The sequence below is a fragment of the Oryctolagus cuniculus genome, chromosome 4, assembly GCF_964237555.1.
Source record: "Oryctolagus cuniculus chromosome 4, mOryCun1.1, whole genome shotgun sequence".
In the NCBI taxonomy this organism is placed as follows: Eukaryota; Metazoa; Chordata; class Mammalia; order Lagomorpha; family Leporidae; genus Oryctolagus; species Oryctolagus cuniculus.
In genome coordinates, this window is record NC_091435.1 from 52,686,569 (window position 1) to 52,704,388 (window position 17,820).

The 17,820-nt window shown below is 36.1% G+C and overlaps 2 protein-coding genes across 2 annotated transcripts; both read left to right on the forward strand.

Annotated features, from left to right (window-relative positions):
- The first annotated feature begins 2,754 nt into the window (after window positions 1-2,754).
- On the forward strand, window positions 2,755-3,687 carry LOC138849430 (olfactory receptor 5AC1-like). The gene has a single exon (XM_070073083.1). The coding sequence runs from the start codon at window positions 2,764-2,766 to the stop codon at window positions 3,685-3,687; it is 924 nt and encodes a 307-aa protein (XP_069929184.1). The 5' UTR covers window positions 2,755-2,763.
- Window positions 3,688-15,810: 12,123 nt separating this feature from the next.
- LOC100340680 (olfactory receptor 5AC1-like) lies at window positions 15,811-16,743 on the forward strand. Its single transcript, XM_002716746.3, has one exon. It carries the CDS (start codon window positions 15,820-15,822, stop codon window positions 16,741-16,743), a length of 924 nt encoding a protein of 307 aa, XP_002716792.2. The 5' UTR covers window positions 15,811-15,819.
- The last annotated feature ends 1,077 nt before the right edge of the window (window positions 16,744-17,820 follow it).

A 17,820-nucleotide genomic window follows, 5' to 3' on the forward strand; every position in this document is an offset into this window, starting at 1 on the left:
CATGGAATCATGAGAATATGGACTAAATAATGTAGGTAACTTCAACTGATTCCATGTGTCCTTGTGTATCACATAACCTGTGAGAAAGTACAAAGCTTGCTAATTGTGACTAAATTACACACTGCAGAAAATAAAACTAGGAATATCAGTAATTCCATTAATTATTTAGTCATTTTCAGTGAAGACAGACTTTCATTTCATAATTGTTTCTTATGGTAATCTTTATTAGAACAGTGATCCTTATTATATATTTAAATTAGACAAACCCAATTTTTCTCACAGTTTTATAATAAAATTTTTTGTTCCCTAAAATTGAAAATTATGACTTTAAAATTATGTGTAATTATGTATTTCATGCCTCCAATGTATTTATTTTTCTTTCAAGTTAATGTAGAAGGATCTATCTATACTAGAACTCTTTCTGGAGTTCTTAAAGAGACTACTTACAAACCATGGAAAAGAACCAAATTTTTTTACTACGTGTGACACTAAATGTTATATTAATGTCATTGACAACAACTAAAGGACTCGGGAATAAGTTTAGTAAAAAAATCACTGAAATTACTCAAAACACTTCTAAAAATCCTGTTATTCTGTTAAATCCTTATCTTGTACAATTATAGATAAGTTTGGAGGTCTTAAAAGGATCACATCTACTCAGTTCAAATCTAGTCTTTTGATCATATCCAATGGAATATGATAATTTTTTGTACTATTTCTGCATTTAGCTCTTTAGGTATAAACATTTACATGGATTGATTGCCTCTGAACTGTACATTGGAATTTTGCAGACATTTTCCCATGTAAAACAGATTTAAAAATGCATTGCTTATTTTACCATATTGAAAATATATTATTTACCTTGCTCTGCATTTTACTCTTTTCAGTTAAATACATAACATGGTAATTTAAAATTCAATGAGTATAACTTTTTTTTTGTTTTTCATGGCTGAATTTTATTACATAATATGAATTCTCTGTACTTTGTCCAACAATTTTACAGTAGATGTATCTGGTCTTTGTAACCTTGAACAAAAATGCATTGGATATTCTTTGTATACTTATCATTGTATAATAGTCCTTTTATTTCAAGAATGTATATATATAATCAATGAATACACTGCATTTTATTAAAAATATTTAATTAGGTTGTATAAAATTGCTTTTCAAGGAGGCTGCTACAATTAATATTTCCACAAGTTATATATGAGAGTACTCCATTTGGTACCTAAGTCCATCATTGTTTTAAAATTCATTTTAATTTCTGCTAATCTAATATGTGAAAAGAGAATTATCTTTCTCTGTGTGTGTATGTATGTGTGTATGAGTGACAGAAATGTGGGCATCTTTTTGATTTTGTTTATTGATCATTTGACTTTTTATATTAAAGCATGCCTAACGAATGACCTAAATGAAAGATCTCTGTGAGTGAGATCCCAGCTGAAAGAACAGGCCATCAAAGAAGAGGAACCGTTCTCTGAAGGGAGGAGAGAACTTCCACTTTGACTATGGCCTTGTCTAAAAAAGATCGAAGTTGGCGAAATCAAGAGGCTTCCATAGCCTTGGCAGCTCATGACAAGAGCCTAGGGTGATTACTGATGCCATAAACAAGAGTGTCAATTGTTAAATCAACAACAGGAGTCACTGCACTTACTCCCCATGTAGGATCTCTGTCCTTCATGTGTTGTACTAGGTGAATTAACGGTATAACTAGTACTCAAACAGTACTTTATACTTTGTATATCTGTGTGGGTGCAGTCTGTTGAAATCTTAGTATATACTAAGTTGATCTTCTGTATATAGATAGTTGAAAATGAATCCTGATGAAGAATGGGATGGGAGAGGAAGTGGGAGATGGGATGGTTGTGGGTGGGAAGGAGGTTTGGGGGAAAAAGCCTCTATAATCCACAAGTTGTACTTTTGATTACATTTATTAAATAAAAGTTAAAAAAAACTTGCCTATTTGGATCCTTTTGTATTTCTCCTTTTAGATTGCTTTTTTCTTCAACTATTTTTAATAGCTATTACATACCACAAATATAAATCTATATTTTTCATATATATTGTACAGTAGATTTCCTAATACATTATGCACACTTTGATACATAAAATTTTATAGTAGCTATGTTTTATACTGCATTTGTTCTTTTGAGTAAGAATTTCTCTAATCCCTATTACATTAGTGGGAATTCTAAATTTTGTGGGAAATATTTATGATGTTACATAGGTTAAATCCAGACAGATCAACAAGAGTGCCAGCGCAATCCATTAAATCAATCATCCCTTTCTTACTGGATGGAAAAACTGCATCTTCTGACACAACCCTGCATATATTAAAATCTATTTCTAGTATTTCTATTCAAGTGCATTGATCTTCTCTCTATTCTTTTGCTAACACATTAATATTTTGATTTATAGCTTTATATCACACTTCAATATATTAAAGTGTTGTTGAATGCTTTTACTGTTTATATTTCTCTCGTGGAAAATGGAAACTTTTTTCAAAGGAATTTTAAGATGAATATATGCAGATAGAAAATATTTTGTTTAATTAAAATGGAAGGGCATACAATTTTCATGTCTCTGAATGTGAATTATTTCAATGCTTTTTATTCCAGATAATCTTGACTGTAGGTTAAAGTGGCCCAATGAGAAGCTCCTCTTAAGAACTTGCTGGTTACACAAAAGGTTCACCATTTCTATGTTTTTTTCTTTTTGGTAACTGTTTCCTCATTATTCTTTTAGCGATTGGCCAGGTCAGACATGGCAGAGGAAAACCAGACTCTGGTGATGGAGTTTGTCCTCACAGGACTCACAGATCGTCCAGAGTTGCAGCTGTCCCTGTTCTTGGTGTTTCTGGCGATCTACCTCACCACCACAGTGGGCAACCTTGGACTGATTGCTCTCATCTGTAAGGATCCCCACCTTCACACCCCCATGTACTCATTCCTTGGCAGCTTAGCCTTCGCAGATGCGTGCACTTCTTCCTCTGTGACTCCCAAGATGCTTATCAACTTTTTATCAAAGAATCATGCAATATCCTTTTTTGACTGTTTTGCTCAGTTTTATTTTTTTGGCTCCTTTGCAACAACAGAATGTTTCCTCTTGGTTGTGATGGCCTATGACCGCTACATAGCAATATGTAACCCTTTGCTTTATGTTGTGGTGATGTCCAACAGAGTCTGTGCTTGGTTGATAAGTGGGTCTTTTATAATTAGTATTCTACACACGGGAATTCATGTGGGCTTGCTAGCTAGATTAAGTTTCTGCAGGTACAATGTCATACAATATTTCTACTGTGAAATTTTACAGCTGTTCAACATTTCTTGCAGTGACCCTACACTTAATATACTCCTGGTTGTAATCTTTTCAGCCATTATACAAGTCTTTACTTTTATGACTATTCTCATCTCTTACTCCTATGTTGTGTTTTCCATCTTGAAGAAGAAGTCTGAGAAGGGCAGAAGCAAAGCCTTCTCCACGTGCAGTGCCCACCTGCTCTCTGTCTCTTTGTTCTATGGCACTCTCTTCCTCATGTATGTGCATCCTGGATCTGCACCCGCTGAAGAGCAGAACAAACTGTATTCTTTATTCTACACAATCATAATTCCCCTGCTGAATCCTTTCATTTATAGCCTGAGGAACAAAGAGGTTAAAGGGGCCTTGAGAAGAATAATGAAGAAATAAACAGATGAGAGACAACTTTCAAATATTTCTTCTTCACCAATGAATTCTCAATATAAACATGTACATATAAATGTATGTACATATTTGTAAGTGAAATGCAAATAAATTAGTGGTTGAGAATGTACTGGCACAATTTTTCATTTTATATAGTTAAATGATGCAGCTCTTTTCAAGAAAAAAATCATATTCCTCAAGTAATCTGGGTTTCTTCCCAACATATTTAGTTAGGAAAAATAATTATATCAAATTAGAATTAAGTTCAAGTTTTTGAAGAATGAAAATTGTCCTGTTGCTCAGTGTTATAAAACATTAAGTTTTGTCAATCCAATAGCTCCAGGAAATACATCAAAAGTTTTATCTAAAAATTTACATATATAACAAGTATTCTTTATCAATTAAATATTTTTCATATGCACATTATTGGAAAAAGTTAACTTGTTTATATGGTCTTAATATTAAATACAGTAACTTCCCAATGGCAAAATTTATTTGAAACATCCCACAGAATTAAATTTATTATCTTTTAAAGCTATCTGTCCTTGCAGTTAAGTTTCAACAATGTTACATGGTCTTTGAGACTATTTTGTCAATCCTGTAAATAAATTTTGGTTTCCTGAACAATTTCACTTTCTTTTTTTAGTAAAATATGTTTCCAATAACTCACTATTAGTCTTTCATAAGTAATTTTTAAATATATGCTATCATTTATAAATGTAATTATTTATTCCTATATTCAATTTATGTGATATGTTATTATTGTTGCTATTATTAAAAGATTTATATATATATTTGAAAAGCAGCATGGCTGAGAGAGAGGGAGAGACAAAGACCTTCCGTCCCCTGGTTTATTCCCCTAATTGCCGCAAGAACGGAGGCTGGCCCCAGCTGAAATCAGGAGCTTGGAACTCCAGCATGGACTCCCACGTAGGTGGGATCACTCAGGCACATCAGCAGGGAGCTGGATTGGAAGCAGTGCATTAGGGACTCAAACCAGCACTCATTTAATTCACCAAATGAACCTAACAGATATGTACCAGACATTTCATCGAGCAGAAGCACAATAAGCATTGCTTTCATTAACACTTAAAAATAGCATCTGTATTACTTTTACAAATATATGTGTGTTGAACCATCCTGGCCATCTCTGGGATAAGTCTCATTTTGTTATGTTGAGTGATTTTTTTTGTTATGTTGTTGCATTTAGTTTGCCAGTTTGTTGACAGTTTTTGCATATATGCTCATAAAGAAGATTAATCTATGGTTCTCCGTTTTACTGTGTCCTTGTCCAGTTTTGAGCAGCCAGGAATCAAACTGGTGCCCATATTGGATGCCAGCACCACATGCAGATACTTAACCTACTATGCCACAGCACCGGACCCTAATTTTCTTTAAAGTAGTGCTAAAGAAACTCTTAATAGAGTTTGGTAAAGTGTCAGGATATAAAATTAACGCATAAAAATCAATAGCCTTTTTACACACAGACAATGCCCTGGCTGAGAAAGAACTTCTAAGATCTATCCCACTCACAATAGCTACAAAAATTAAATACCTTGGAATACGTCTTAATGTAGACTCCAGTTGCAATCAGTAGCCAGGGCATATCCAAATTAGTTAAAAGCAGTCACTGCAGCCATGAAAATTATAGAAACTTTTTTAAAAAGATTTATTTTATTTATTTGAAAGACAGAGTTACAGAGAGAGGTAGAGACAGAGAGGTCTTGCATCTGCTGGTTCACTCCCCAGATGGCTGCAATGGCTGGAGCTGCGCCGATCCTAAGCTGGGAGCCAGGAGCTTCTTCCGGGTCTCCCAAGTGGGTGAAGGGGCCCAAGGACTTGGGCATCTTCTACTGCTTTCCCAAACCACAGCAGAGAGCTGGATCGGAAGAGGAGCAGCCGGGACTAGAACCCATATGGGTTCTAGCACCCATATGGGATGCGGGCACTTCAGGCCAGCGCTTTAACACACTGTGCTACAGCGCCGGCCCCTATAGAAGCTTTTTTATAATTTGTTCAAGAAAATAATTTATGTATTTCTGTCCTTTATACTGTATAAAGCTTACTAGATTCTGAATGCAGCCAACATTTTTCATCTTACAGACTAACAGAAAATTCTGTTTCTATTACCTCAAATCTGCATCTTCTCTGTAAATCTCTGAACTCTGCTGCCCTTTTACTCGTACCTCATGAAGAATAGACTCACAGTTGTGCCAGATTGGTCCCCTGTTTACTCTTGTATTTGATTCAAAAGACACACTATTGAGTGATACAGAAATGATACTCCTGATTGATTGGCCTCTGCTAAAAATTCTAAAGGGAAATACCTATTGGGATATGATGCTACAACTCAATGTGAGTTATTGTAAAGAGAAGTACTTCCTCAATTTATCTCAGCCCAGCCTGCAGAATTATTTGCTCTCAAATGAGCCCATGATTCATCCAAAGATAAGACTCTAAATACTTATAGTAATCTCAGATTGCTTTGGAGTATTCCAAGATTTTGACTTGTTTTGGAAACAGATATGTTTAACATATAAGAGCACGCTGACAAAAAATGGAAATCACATTGTTGATCTTTCTGAAATATTACTACATACATGGTATAATAATAATATTAAAGCCTAGAACTATAAAGCAGAAGCTGAATATCAAGGAAATAAATGAGAAAATTTTCATTGTAAGATTGAATTTAAGAAGCATTTGGTCGGCGCCGCAGCTCACTAGGCTAATCCTCTGCCTGCACCCTGGTTTCTAGTCCCGGTTGGGGTGCTGGATTCTGTCCCGGTTGCTCGTCTTCCAGTCCAGCTCTCTGCTGTGGCCAGGGAGTGCCATGGAGGATGGCCCAGGTCCTTGGGCCCTGCACCCGCATGGGAAACCAGGAGAAAGCACCTGGCTCCTGGCTTTGGATTGGTGCAGTGCGCCAGCTTTAATGCACCGACTGTAGTGGCCATTTGGGGCGTGAACCAACAGCAAAGGAAGACCTTTCTCTCTGTCTCTCTCTCTCTCACTGTCTAACTCTGCCTGTCAAAAAAAAAAAAAAAAAAAAGTACTCAATGTACCAAAATCTGTAACTTGAGGGAGATTCATAAGCTTGATTCAAACAACATAACTCATGAAAATCTGCTTGATATGTTACAAATGAGAACAATAAAAGGAGGACAATATTAGCATCATAAAGGATGCAAACTTATTATAAAAGAGACTCATGAAAATCCCAGATGCTAGTTGGTTTTCCATCCTTTCAAACTTCCTTTTCCAAAAGTCTTCAGCAGCTTACGGTGGTGTTGACACAAGCAGCCATGAAAATTATAGATGAATAGATAAAGATACAATCATTTCTTGACTTGTCAGATCCATAATGCCAAAAATCCACTAATGTGGAATCAAACTCTTCCATGATCAAGTTAATTTGACCACGTGAAAATGAGTTTCATTCATGTGCTGACCTCCGTGGGGTATCTGTAATTAATGGTTAAGACCTTGTTTTCTGGAGGAATAGAAGCTTTTTTGATTTGCTTGTTTTTTGAAAAGTGGGGGGCAAGGAAGAGAAAGAGAGAGAGAGAGATCATCGTCCATTGGCATATACCTCAAATCCACAAAGTCCCAGTGCAGCCGGGACTCAAACAGGCACTCATATGGAATGCCAGCATTTCAGGTGTTGGCTTAACCAAGTGCACCATGCTGGCCTCAGAAACTTTAACTTCTGAATGACTGATGCAAATACTATTGAAAGAGAACTGTTAGAAATCATTTACCATCTTTTCTTGTATCCCAACAAAATTTCTCGTTATAGAGGGACATTTTACTAGATAATGTCAAACAAAACTGAACAAGGTCATTTAACAGTTGTGATGTTATCATTTCCTAATAGACCTCAAACTTCAGCAAAGGTGAGAGCACCAAAAGCATTTTAAAATGAAGCACAAGGAGATGGCATTGTAGTGTAGTGAGTTAAGCTACCACCAGTGACATTGGCATTCCCTATGGTCAAAAGTTCACATCCCAGCTGCTCCTCTTCTGATCCAATTCCTTGCTCATGCACCCAGAAAAGCCGTAGATGATGATCCAAGTACTTGGGCCCCTGAACCCATGTGGGAAACCTGGAAGAAGCTCCTGGCTCCTGGCTTCAGCTTGGCTCAACTTTGGACATTGCATCCATTTAGGGAGTGAAGCAGCGGATGGAAGATTCTTTCTCTCTCTCTCTCTCTCTGCCTCCCCTCCTCTCTCTATAACTCTGACTTTCAAATAAATAAATCTTTAAAAAATGAAACTCAAACAGTGAAACTCAAAAAAATTAACTCAAACTAGAGGATTACTCTGGCCTAAGGTATTGCCTGTGGTTCTTATCTCAAAAATTTCTGGATCTCTTGTAAGAAATAAATCAACTCTCTATATAATTGCTACTGGGTGACCTATGCTTTTAGTGATAGGGCCCTATGTTCACTTAGATCTTTTTAATTCTGATGTGATTCCAAAATCTATTTCCAATAGATAAGGAACCCTTCAGAGACTTTCCTCCTGACAAAGCATTATGGAAAAGTCATGAATGAAAAACTATACTTGAACTTCAATGGAAGGGACCCTATTGGGTTCTATGAAATTTTCATATATCAATTAAATTATAGAGTATTGAATTTTGCATCCATATCTCTCAACTAAAAAGAACGCCCTCTAAAACTTGGGCTTGTCAACCCACCTTTTACTTAAAATAAAGAATGTCTTTGGGAATTTTTCCCAAAAAGAAGATGACCTCAGGAAACAGAGAGATCTCCAAAGATGACATCACCAGACCATTCAAGTCATAGTTAAAATGCTTTTTTAAATAATTCCAATTTATAATGATTCAATGCATTAATGCACACTGCACAAAATGATATCTGTGATTAATCAGACAGAATAATGAATACATACCGATATTAATAAAAAATCTGATAAAGTCTTACAGTTTTATACCGCTAACAAGACAGCTTGATATTAATCCAATAGAATATGGATACACTCAGGATGTAATTAATGGACCAATTTTATTTTTTCCATACTCACCTTGAAAAAGATCCCCTTTATATTTTTAGTAATTGACTGATGTGCTCTCTGGTATTCGTCATTTCACAACTGTGTAGTGAAACTTATGAGATGAGACTTTAAAATAACCATACAAATTCTTCCTACATATTATCAGCATTGTAGTCCTGATAAATTTTCCTGGACTGCATATTCCCCAGCCCCAAAGCTTATTATTACTGGTTTTATCTAATTTCAGCACTGGGAAACTCTGCTTGCTTCTCACTTCTTAAGCACAAGGTGACTGAAAATCACCCACATAAGAATGGTAATATTTAACTACATACCTAAGAGTACCAGAGCTCTAACAACAATGTAATATCATCTTATCTTAGGAATTTCCCCCCAATGGAAATCACCATTGTGTATCGGGATTACTAACTATCAAAATTCAGCTACAAAGACAAAAAAAAAAAAAACACCCAAAGCCAAAATAAAAATTAAAGACTATCTTTGCACATGGAACCATCAGCCTTGGTTCTTCACAGAATAACACATTTTAAGAGAAATCCATGCAGCATTACCCCCACTCTATGCATAATTGTGAATGCAAGTGTTTTTCAGAGTTTTGATTCCTTGTATTGACATCTCTAAATTAGAAAATCTTTAACTATCACTAAGGCTTTCGCAAAAACCCTTTAATAATACTGCCACTTCCTTTAACATTATATATAAAGGTTTCTATCCTTGCTTCAACAGTTTCACATGACTGATTCACTCCCCAGATGGCCACAATGGCTGGAGCTGCACCACTCTGAAGCCAGGAGCCAGGAGCTTCTTTCAAGTCTCCCAAGTAGGTGTAGGGGCCCAATGATTTGGGCCATCTTCTACTGCTTTCCCAGACCATAGCAGAGAGCTGGATCAGAAGTGGAGCAGCCAGTACTCAAACCAGTGCCCAGATGGGATGCCGGCACTGCAGGTGGTGGCTTTACCTGCTACGCCACAGCACTTGTCCCAACTATATTTATTTTAATGTTCTAGTCCATACAAAAACCATGTGGCCATAACTGATAATGGGAGAAAAACACACGCTTAGTGATATTGCAATGCCAATGCTGTTGATTATCAAATGTGTTATCCTTACATGAACACTTCAACGTAATATTTGGTTGGGATATATGGCTATTAATGTGAAAAATGTATTGTTTTCAGTTTGGTCCATGAATGCACTTTCTAGGCATAAAAGCACTTTCTAGGCATTAGGAGTTAGCCACAAGGAACACTGATGGTCTTTCCCCAGGACTATGACAACTCTATCTGTATCTGATTGAACTTTATTCCCTGGTTATTTTGCAGAAAAATAGCCTGGCCCATCATATTGGTGATATCAGTTAATTTCACCATTTGCAAATTTGGACACTTTTAAGGTTCATTTGCATGTAGGATGACAGATAAATGTTACAAAAATTGTACAACAGGAATGTGCAAGCATAACATGAGACAAAAATGATGTGCTTCAAGAAATCTTAGCCTGCGCTGTGGCTCAATAGGCTAATCCCCCGCCTAGCGGCGCCGGCACACCGGGTTCTAGTCCCGGTCGGGGCGCCGGATTCTGTCCCGGTTGCCCCTCTTCCAGGCCAGCTCTCTGCTATGGCCCAGGAGTGCAGTGGAGGATGGCCCAAGTGCTTGGGCCCTGCACCCCATGGGAAACCAGGAGAAGCACCTGGCTCCTGCCTTCGGATCAGTGCAGCGTGCTGGCCGCGGCAGCCATTGGAGGGTGAACCAATGGCAAAGGAAGACCTTTCTCTCTGTCTCTCTCTCTCTCTCTCTCACTGTCCACTCTGCCTGTAAAGAAAAAAAGTCTTAGTATCTAGAGAAAGAACAACTGCAATCATATTTGTTGGAAAGAATAATGTCCTTAGAACCCCAGGCTTTTGTTGAGATATGGTCTAGATGGAAACTGGACTTAGCTCCCTACGGAAAGGCTGACCATGGTTTTTGGGTGGAAAAAAGAGTAAAACTGGTACATGACAATCACAGGAAGGACAGTGGAAGGAACTGTTGAACAGTTACCAGATTTTCCCTTCTATACACAGACTCCATCTACAACTAACTGAATTATTTGCTTAAGTTTAGGACTGTGTGTGATAGATACCACCTAGGCTTCTGACTCATAGGCACTTCATTCTCTGAATCCTTTATGAACTTTCCCCTTCTGGTTTGAGAACATAGACAATGAAGGAGGCCATTTGTGAAAAATGCTTGAGTGAAAAACCAGAAGGATTCTAGGACTCTGAATGGCGGAGTAGAAAAATCTTTCAGTTAAAGGCCTGAGCATTACACACTACATGAAGAAGAACTAAATTCTATTGTAGGAATCCATTCAGATATTGATGATTATATGCAAATGCAGTAAGTGTTACATTAATTAGTATACATACACAGTGCTCCAATGCCCCTCAATGGTATGTTGTTAACCAGGGGTCTAGTTTCAGTACAGGTAAATGGATATTCAGCCTTAAGAATTTTAGTTGCTATCCTATGTGTAAGGAGAATTTATTTATACATTTTAATTTGAGAGAATGTTTATGGGGTGGTGGTGAAATGGTGTACAATTTGGTCAGCTTGGAAAATGAATTGGAAGACTGTGTTGGCAGGTGTAGACTGTGTAGTCAAGAGGTTGGCTAATAAGTATGGGCAATATATGAATATATATTGAATTTTAAAGTGTTATCTATTTTCATAATTTATTTCAATGACAGAGACAGACGGAAAGACACACACACACACATACACACACACAGAGAGAGAGAGAGAGAAAGAGAGAGAAAGTTCCTTCCATCCATTGGCTCACTCCCCAAATGCCCACAACATCCATGGCTGTGTCAGTTCGAAGCTGGGAGCCTGGTACTAAATTTGGGTCTCTCCTGTCGGTGGCAAGGATCCAACTGTTTGAGTCATCATCTGCTGCCTCCCCGTGTGAGCATTAGCAAGGAGCTATGTTGGAAGGGGAGTAGCTGCGACTCAAGCTAGGTTCTGCAGTATGGGGTGTGGGTGTCCTAAGTTGCAACCTAACTACTGTACCAAATGCCCATCCCTTGAGGTAAACTTCAGGGGTTAAATTAATGGCTGCAGTTTAAACATCTCTAGCAGAAGAAACCTAGGAGATTTGACAGTGGTTGTAACAACAGAGTTAAGGATGAAGTTAATGTTCAGGTTATGTCTCTGATTTATGGCTTGCGTAACATCTTTTTTTGTTAACCCTGTTCCCCAAGACTAAGAGCATTGGAAGAATACTCAATTTGGGAGTAGAGTAGTGGAAAATCTTAATCTCAGATTTGGATACATTAACTTTCATGTTCCTGTGGGATTTCTAAATGGAAATCAAAGTTTATAAGGTCATTGATCTGTGGCATTATTATGAGATACAAAGCAAGGAAAACAAGCTTATTTTACACTGTTCTGTGACATGTTTTAAACATGTCCTTATAGTGAAATCTGAAAACACAGGGGTTCTATATCACTTTTAATTGTTATAACTAGTTATGTAGGGATAATTTAATGATGAGCTAACAATGCCCAGTAGAACAACTTTTACTTAATCCCACTGGGAATCCATTGGAAATATTAAGGGAATTTAAAAATTTTTTAAAGGATTGGTTTGAAAATAGAGGAAAGAAATATTGTCTTGCTCCATTTTGGAGTTTTCAAGAACTGAAATAATACTGGTTAATTTCTCTACCTTTTATTTTACTTACAGAAAATAAGCACATCTTAAGTTTCTCAACGTCTTGCAGAACTGGGTAAGAGTACAGAGATTTTTGTAAGCTTTGTTATTATAGTTTTACAATCTTTCTGTAGGATAACAAAATATCTATACATGAAAATGATAGATAATAACTTTTTAAATCATCAACGAAAATCTGGACAGACAAAAATGAATGTCTTTCTGAACATGTATATTTCCATTAGGATTTTTACTGAATAGGTAATACAATTATTAGAAATATTTAAAATACACTTTTATTAATAGAAGAGTGAAAAATGAAACATTTAAATCATCATAATAAAACTTCAACACATTCAGTGCTAATTTTCTAATGTTTACAGTTTTTAAAAATTGACACATGAGTTTTACTACTCAAATCTCATTTGTAGTTCCTCAGAATAGGAATTTCTGGCTTACAGTTTGTATGACTTATTGTATTAAGAATTTATTAGTTTCATGAAATCGTTCACAAAGCTTACTGATTCTTGACTAAATTACACATTGCAGGAACTAAAATTAGGAATATTAATAATTTGATGATAGAGTTTATAGAGAAAGTTGCATCATTTTAGTCAAAGAAAAATATATTATGGTTCTTAATTTTTAATTAATATTTTGGACCTATTTTGTATGCTAGGACACACAGTGCTCTGTGTGGGTATATAATTAGAGGTAAGAATTTCAAAATTAATTAATTTTTTTCAGTGAGGATAGAATTACATTTCATAATTGTTCTTTATGATTATTTCTTAGAACGTTAGATTTTTTTGCTTAAATTAGCTGCACCAAGATTTTCTAATATTTTGTCATAGTAAAAAAGTTTGCATGTTTCTTAAATATTGAGAAGTATTATCTTAAAATGAAAATGTATTTGACACCTCAAAATATTTATTTTTATTTCAAGATAATCTAGAGGGATATGTAAACACAAGAACATTTTTTAGAGTTTGTCCATAGACATATAAAATCACGGAAAAGAACTCAATTTTTTTATTTCATGAAAACACTAAATGTTGTAACAATAACAATGACAAAAATACAGGAATAAATTTAGACAGAACATTATAGAAATTACCAAGCCTCTAAAAATCGTGTCACTGTATTAAATCTGTATCTTGTACAATTATAGATAACTTTGGAGTTCTAAAAAATGAGTCACATCTACTCACAGTGTTCAGGACTTTCATTTTGATCATATTCATTTGAAATTTATAATATTCTTGTGCTATCTCTGCATGTATGTATGTAGGTACACAAGTTTACAGGTTTACTAAGCTTATAGTGGAATTTTGCTGTCAAAATATTTCCTAGAAAGTTAACAATAAGGTTTATTTTCTCTAGCATTTTCCTTTACACATCCCTTTAATGATTTACATATATATATATATACACCATACATATAAATGTATTACACTATTTTGTGTAAAAGGTATCATGACATATAGTACTTTTCTTGTGGAATTATTTCTAAAGCTATTTATTTATTTATTCATGCATTCATTCATTTATTCACTCATTTTAGAGACAGAGAAAGAGAGCTCCCATATGGTGGTTCAATCCCCAAATAACCATATGCCTGATGATCTGAAGCCAAGACCCAGGAACTCAATCCAGGTCTCCTACATGGGTAGCAAGAACCCAGTTTCTTGAGCTATCAGAGCTGTCTTCCAGGGTCTAAATTAGAAGGAAGCTATAGCCATGGTCTAGAACTGGGAAACAAACCCTCTTACTTGGGTATGGGCTACAGACATCACTTTTTAAATGTATTTATTTATTTATTTTTCTTGTTTGAAAAGCAGAGTTACACAGAGAGAATGAGATACAGAAAGATCTTCCATATACCGGGTCACTTTCCAAATGGCCACAAAGCCTGGAGCTGGTGCAGGCCTAGTTCAGGAACCTAAACCCATCCGGGTCTCCCTCATGAGTGTCAAGGGCTCAAGAATTGAGGCCATTTACTGCTGCTTTCCCAAGTGCATTAGCAGGGAGCTGATCAGTAGTAGAGTAGCTAGGACTGGAACCTGCACCATGTGGGATGCTGGCATGGCAGGAAGCAGCTTGACCTGCTGTGCCGCAACGCTGGTCCTGCAGGCATTTTAACTGCTTGGCTAGATGCCCACCCACCTTGTGGAATCCTTTTTTGGATTGCACCTCTTGCCCTTTCCCTCACTTCTTTTATTCCTACACCTAATCTCAAACCAGAAAAAAACATTGTTATACATTTGGGTTCTATTACCCACAATTTTTTCTACATAAAAGAGAGATTTAAAAATATACTTCTTGGGGCAGGCCTTGTGGTGCAGTGGGTAAAGTTACTACCTGTGGCACTGGCATCCCATGTGGGTGCCACTGCTGAACCAGCTCCCTGCAAAGGGTCTGGGAGATGCAGTGGAAGATGGCTCAAGTCTTGGGCCCCTGACACCCACGTGAGAGACCCGGATGAAGCTCCTGGCTTCTGGGTTCAGCCTGGCTCAACCCTGGCCATTGTGGCCACGTCGGGAGTGAACCAGCAGATGGAAGTTATTTCACTCTTTCTCTGTAACTCTGACTTTCAGTTGAACAAGGAAATAAATATTTTCAAAACCCTGCTTGTTTTTACAATATAATGTCATATATTATTTACCCTTTCCTGTATTTTACTCTATTCAGATAAATATATAGCTTGATAATTTCCAATTCAATTCGTTTAGCCTTTTTGTTTTCATGACTGAATTTTATTCTATAATCTGAATATATTGTGTTTTATCCAACAATTTTATAATAGATATATCTAGTCTGTTTCTCCTTGAACAGTAAGGTGCCTAATCTTCACTTCGAAACTGCCAAAAGTACCATGAGCACAATCCATTAAATCAGTCATCTTTTTCTATTGAATGGAAAAAATATAATTGTCTTCTAATACATCCTTGTATGTACTAGAATTTCTTTCTGGGCTCTCTATTTTGCTGCATGAATCTTCCTGTCTATTCTAACACCAATACATTAGAATTTAGATTTAGGGCTTTATCACATTTCAATATGAAAATGCTTTGACTATTACTATTTATAGTTCTTTGTGGGATAATGGAAATTTCTCATGTGAATTTTGAGTGTATGCAAGCTACAAAAATCTGTTAAATTAAAAAAGATATGGCATGAAATTTATGTTTCACTTAAGGTTAATCATCATTTCAAAGCTTTTTTATTTCAGAGAATTTTGAATGTTGGTAAAAAAAAAACAAATAAAATTAAAAATTTAAAGCTACTAATAAAATGAGAAGCACTTTTAGGAATATGTTAGTCACATGAAACTGTCACTATTTCTATGCTTCTTAGTGACTGTTACCTCACTCTTTCTTCCATTTTAGTGATTGGCCAGGTCAGACATGGCAGAAGAAAACCAGACTCTGGTGATGGAGTTTGTCCTCACAGGACTCACAGATCGTCCAGAGCTGCAGCTGTCCCTGTTCTTGGTGTTTCTGGCGATCTACCTCACCACCACAGTGGGCAACCTTGGACTGATTGCTCTCATCTGTAAGGATCCCCACCTTCACACCCCCATGTACTCATTCCTTGGCAGCTTAGCCTTCGCAGATGCGTGCACTTCTTCCTCTGTGACTCCCAAGATGCTTATCAACTTTTTATCAAAGAATCATGCAATATCCTTTTTTGACTGTTTTGCTCAGTTTTATTTTTTTGGCTCCTTTGCAACAACAGAATGTTTCCTCTTGGTTGTGATGGCCTATGACCGCTACGTAGCAATATGTAACCCTTTGCTTTATGTTGTGGTGATGTCCAACAGAGTCTGTGCTTGGTTGATAAGTGGGTCTTTTATAATCGGTTTTCTGCACTCAGCAATTCATGTGGGCTTGCTAGCTAAATTAAGTTTCTGCAGGTACAATGTCATACAATATTTCTACTGTGAAATTTTACAGCTGTTCAACATTTCGTGCAGTGACCCTACAGTTAATATACTCCTGGTTGTAATCTTTTCAGCCATTATACAAGTCTTTACTTTTTTGACTATTCTCATCTCTTACTCCTATGTTGTGTTTTCCATCCTGAAGAAGAAGTCTGAGAAGGGCAGAAGCAAAGCCTTCTCCACGTGCAGTGCCCACCTGCTCTCTGTCTCTTTGTTCTATGGCACTCTCTTCCTCATGTATGTGCATCCTGGATCTGCACCCGCTGAAGAGCAGAACAAACTGTATTCTTTATTCTACACAATCATAATTCCCCTGCTGAATCCTTTTATTTATAGCCTGAGGAACAAAGAGGTTAAAGGGGCCTTGAGAAGAATAATGAAGAAATAAATAGAGGGAGATAGCTTTCTTTTTTATATATTATTAGGCTTAATGGCAAAAATATTTTAAATGATTACCAAAATAACCATTTGAATATTTGTAACAGATATGCTAAATTATGTTGCGGTAACAAATAACTCCCAAATTTCTATGACTTAACCCAACAAATGACATAATACATTATGAGTTTAAGAGCTCTGTCAGTTTTTCTCCAACCAATAACTCAAACTCCATGCACTTCTGTGATGATCAATAGTTGTGATATTTTGATGAATTTGGGAGAAGAGAAAGAAAGGCTGAAGGATCACGCTGGCCGTTGTTAAGGATAAGTTCAAAAAAGAGACTTGCATTAGTCTGGAAACATTCCATGAGCTGTGACCCAGTCACATAGGCTGACCCAACCCAGCTGTAAGGGAGGCTGGTAATGTGATCTTGTTCCATGCCAGGAAGACAAAACAGTGTGGGACACATAGAGTCATCGATAGTGTAACATGGAGTTAACAAATTGGTCAACATATTCATGCTCTTATCAAGAGTTTGTGAAAGTACAACAATGTTTTCATGTAACGCTAACAAAACTTTATTAATAATTTGTTATGATTTGAAAAAATTCATATATAAGATGAACTAGTAGGAAATATACTAAAATATTAACTAAACTGAAATAATTAACTAAATAATAATAATTATTAAATAATTAAAATGTTAAATATTAAATAAATAATAATTAACTAAACAAACTAAATGATTATTTATGCTTTTTTGGTTTAGTATTTAATTAATTTTCATAGATTCCATGTGATTTGTAAATAGAATTCTAAGAAAATAATTATATTCCCTCCTCTCTCTCTCCTTCCCTCCCCCTTCTTCTTTCTACCCTCCTTTCCTCTCCCTTTCTCATTTTTTTAAAGTTTTTGAGATAATATATTTTAAATTTACATTGCAGTGAAAAGGGCAAATACGTCACTGAACAAGTTTAACAAGAAAAAGCAAAAAGGCCCTAGTTTAGTGAGAGTATAGACAACAAGCTATAAACAATAATTGAATGGAAAAATTCCATTTTACCCATATACAGTATTTTGTTAA

What these genes read in the sequence shown, in the direction of transcription:
- LOC138849430 (XM_070073083.1), top strand. Translation starts at nt 2,764, where the DNA reads ATGGCAGAGGAAAACCAGACTCTGGTGATGGAGTTTGTCCTCACAGGA.
- LOC100340680 (XM_002716746.3), top strand. Translation starts at nt 15,820, where the DNA reads ATGGCAGAAGAAAACCAGACTCTGGTGATGGAGTTTGTCCTCACAGGA.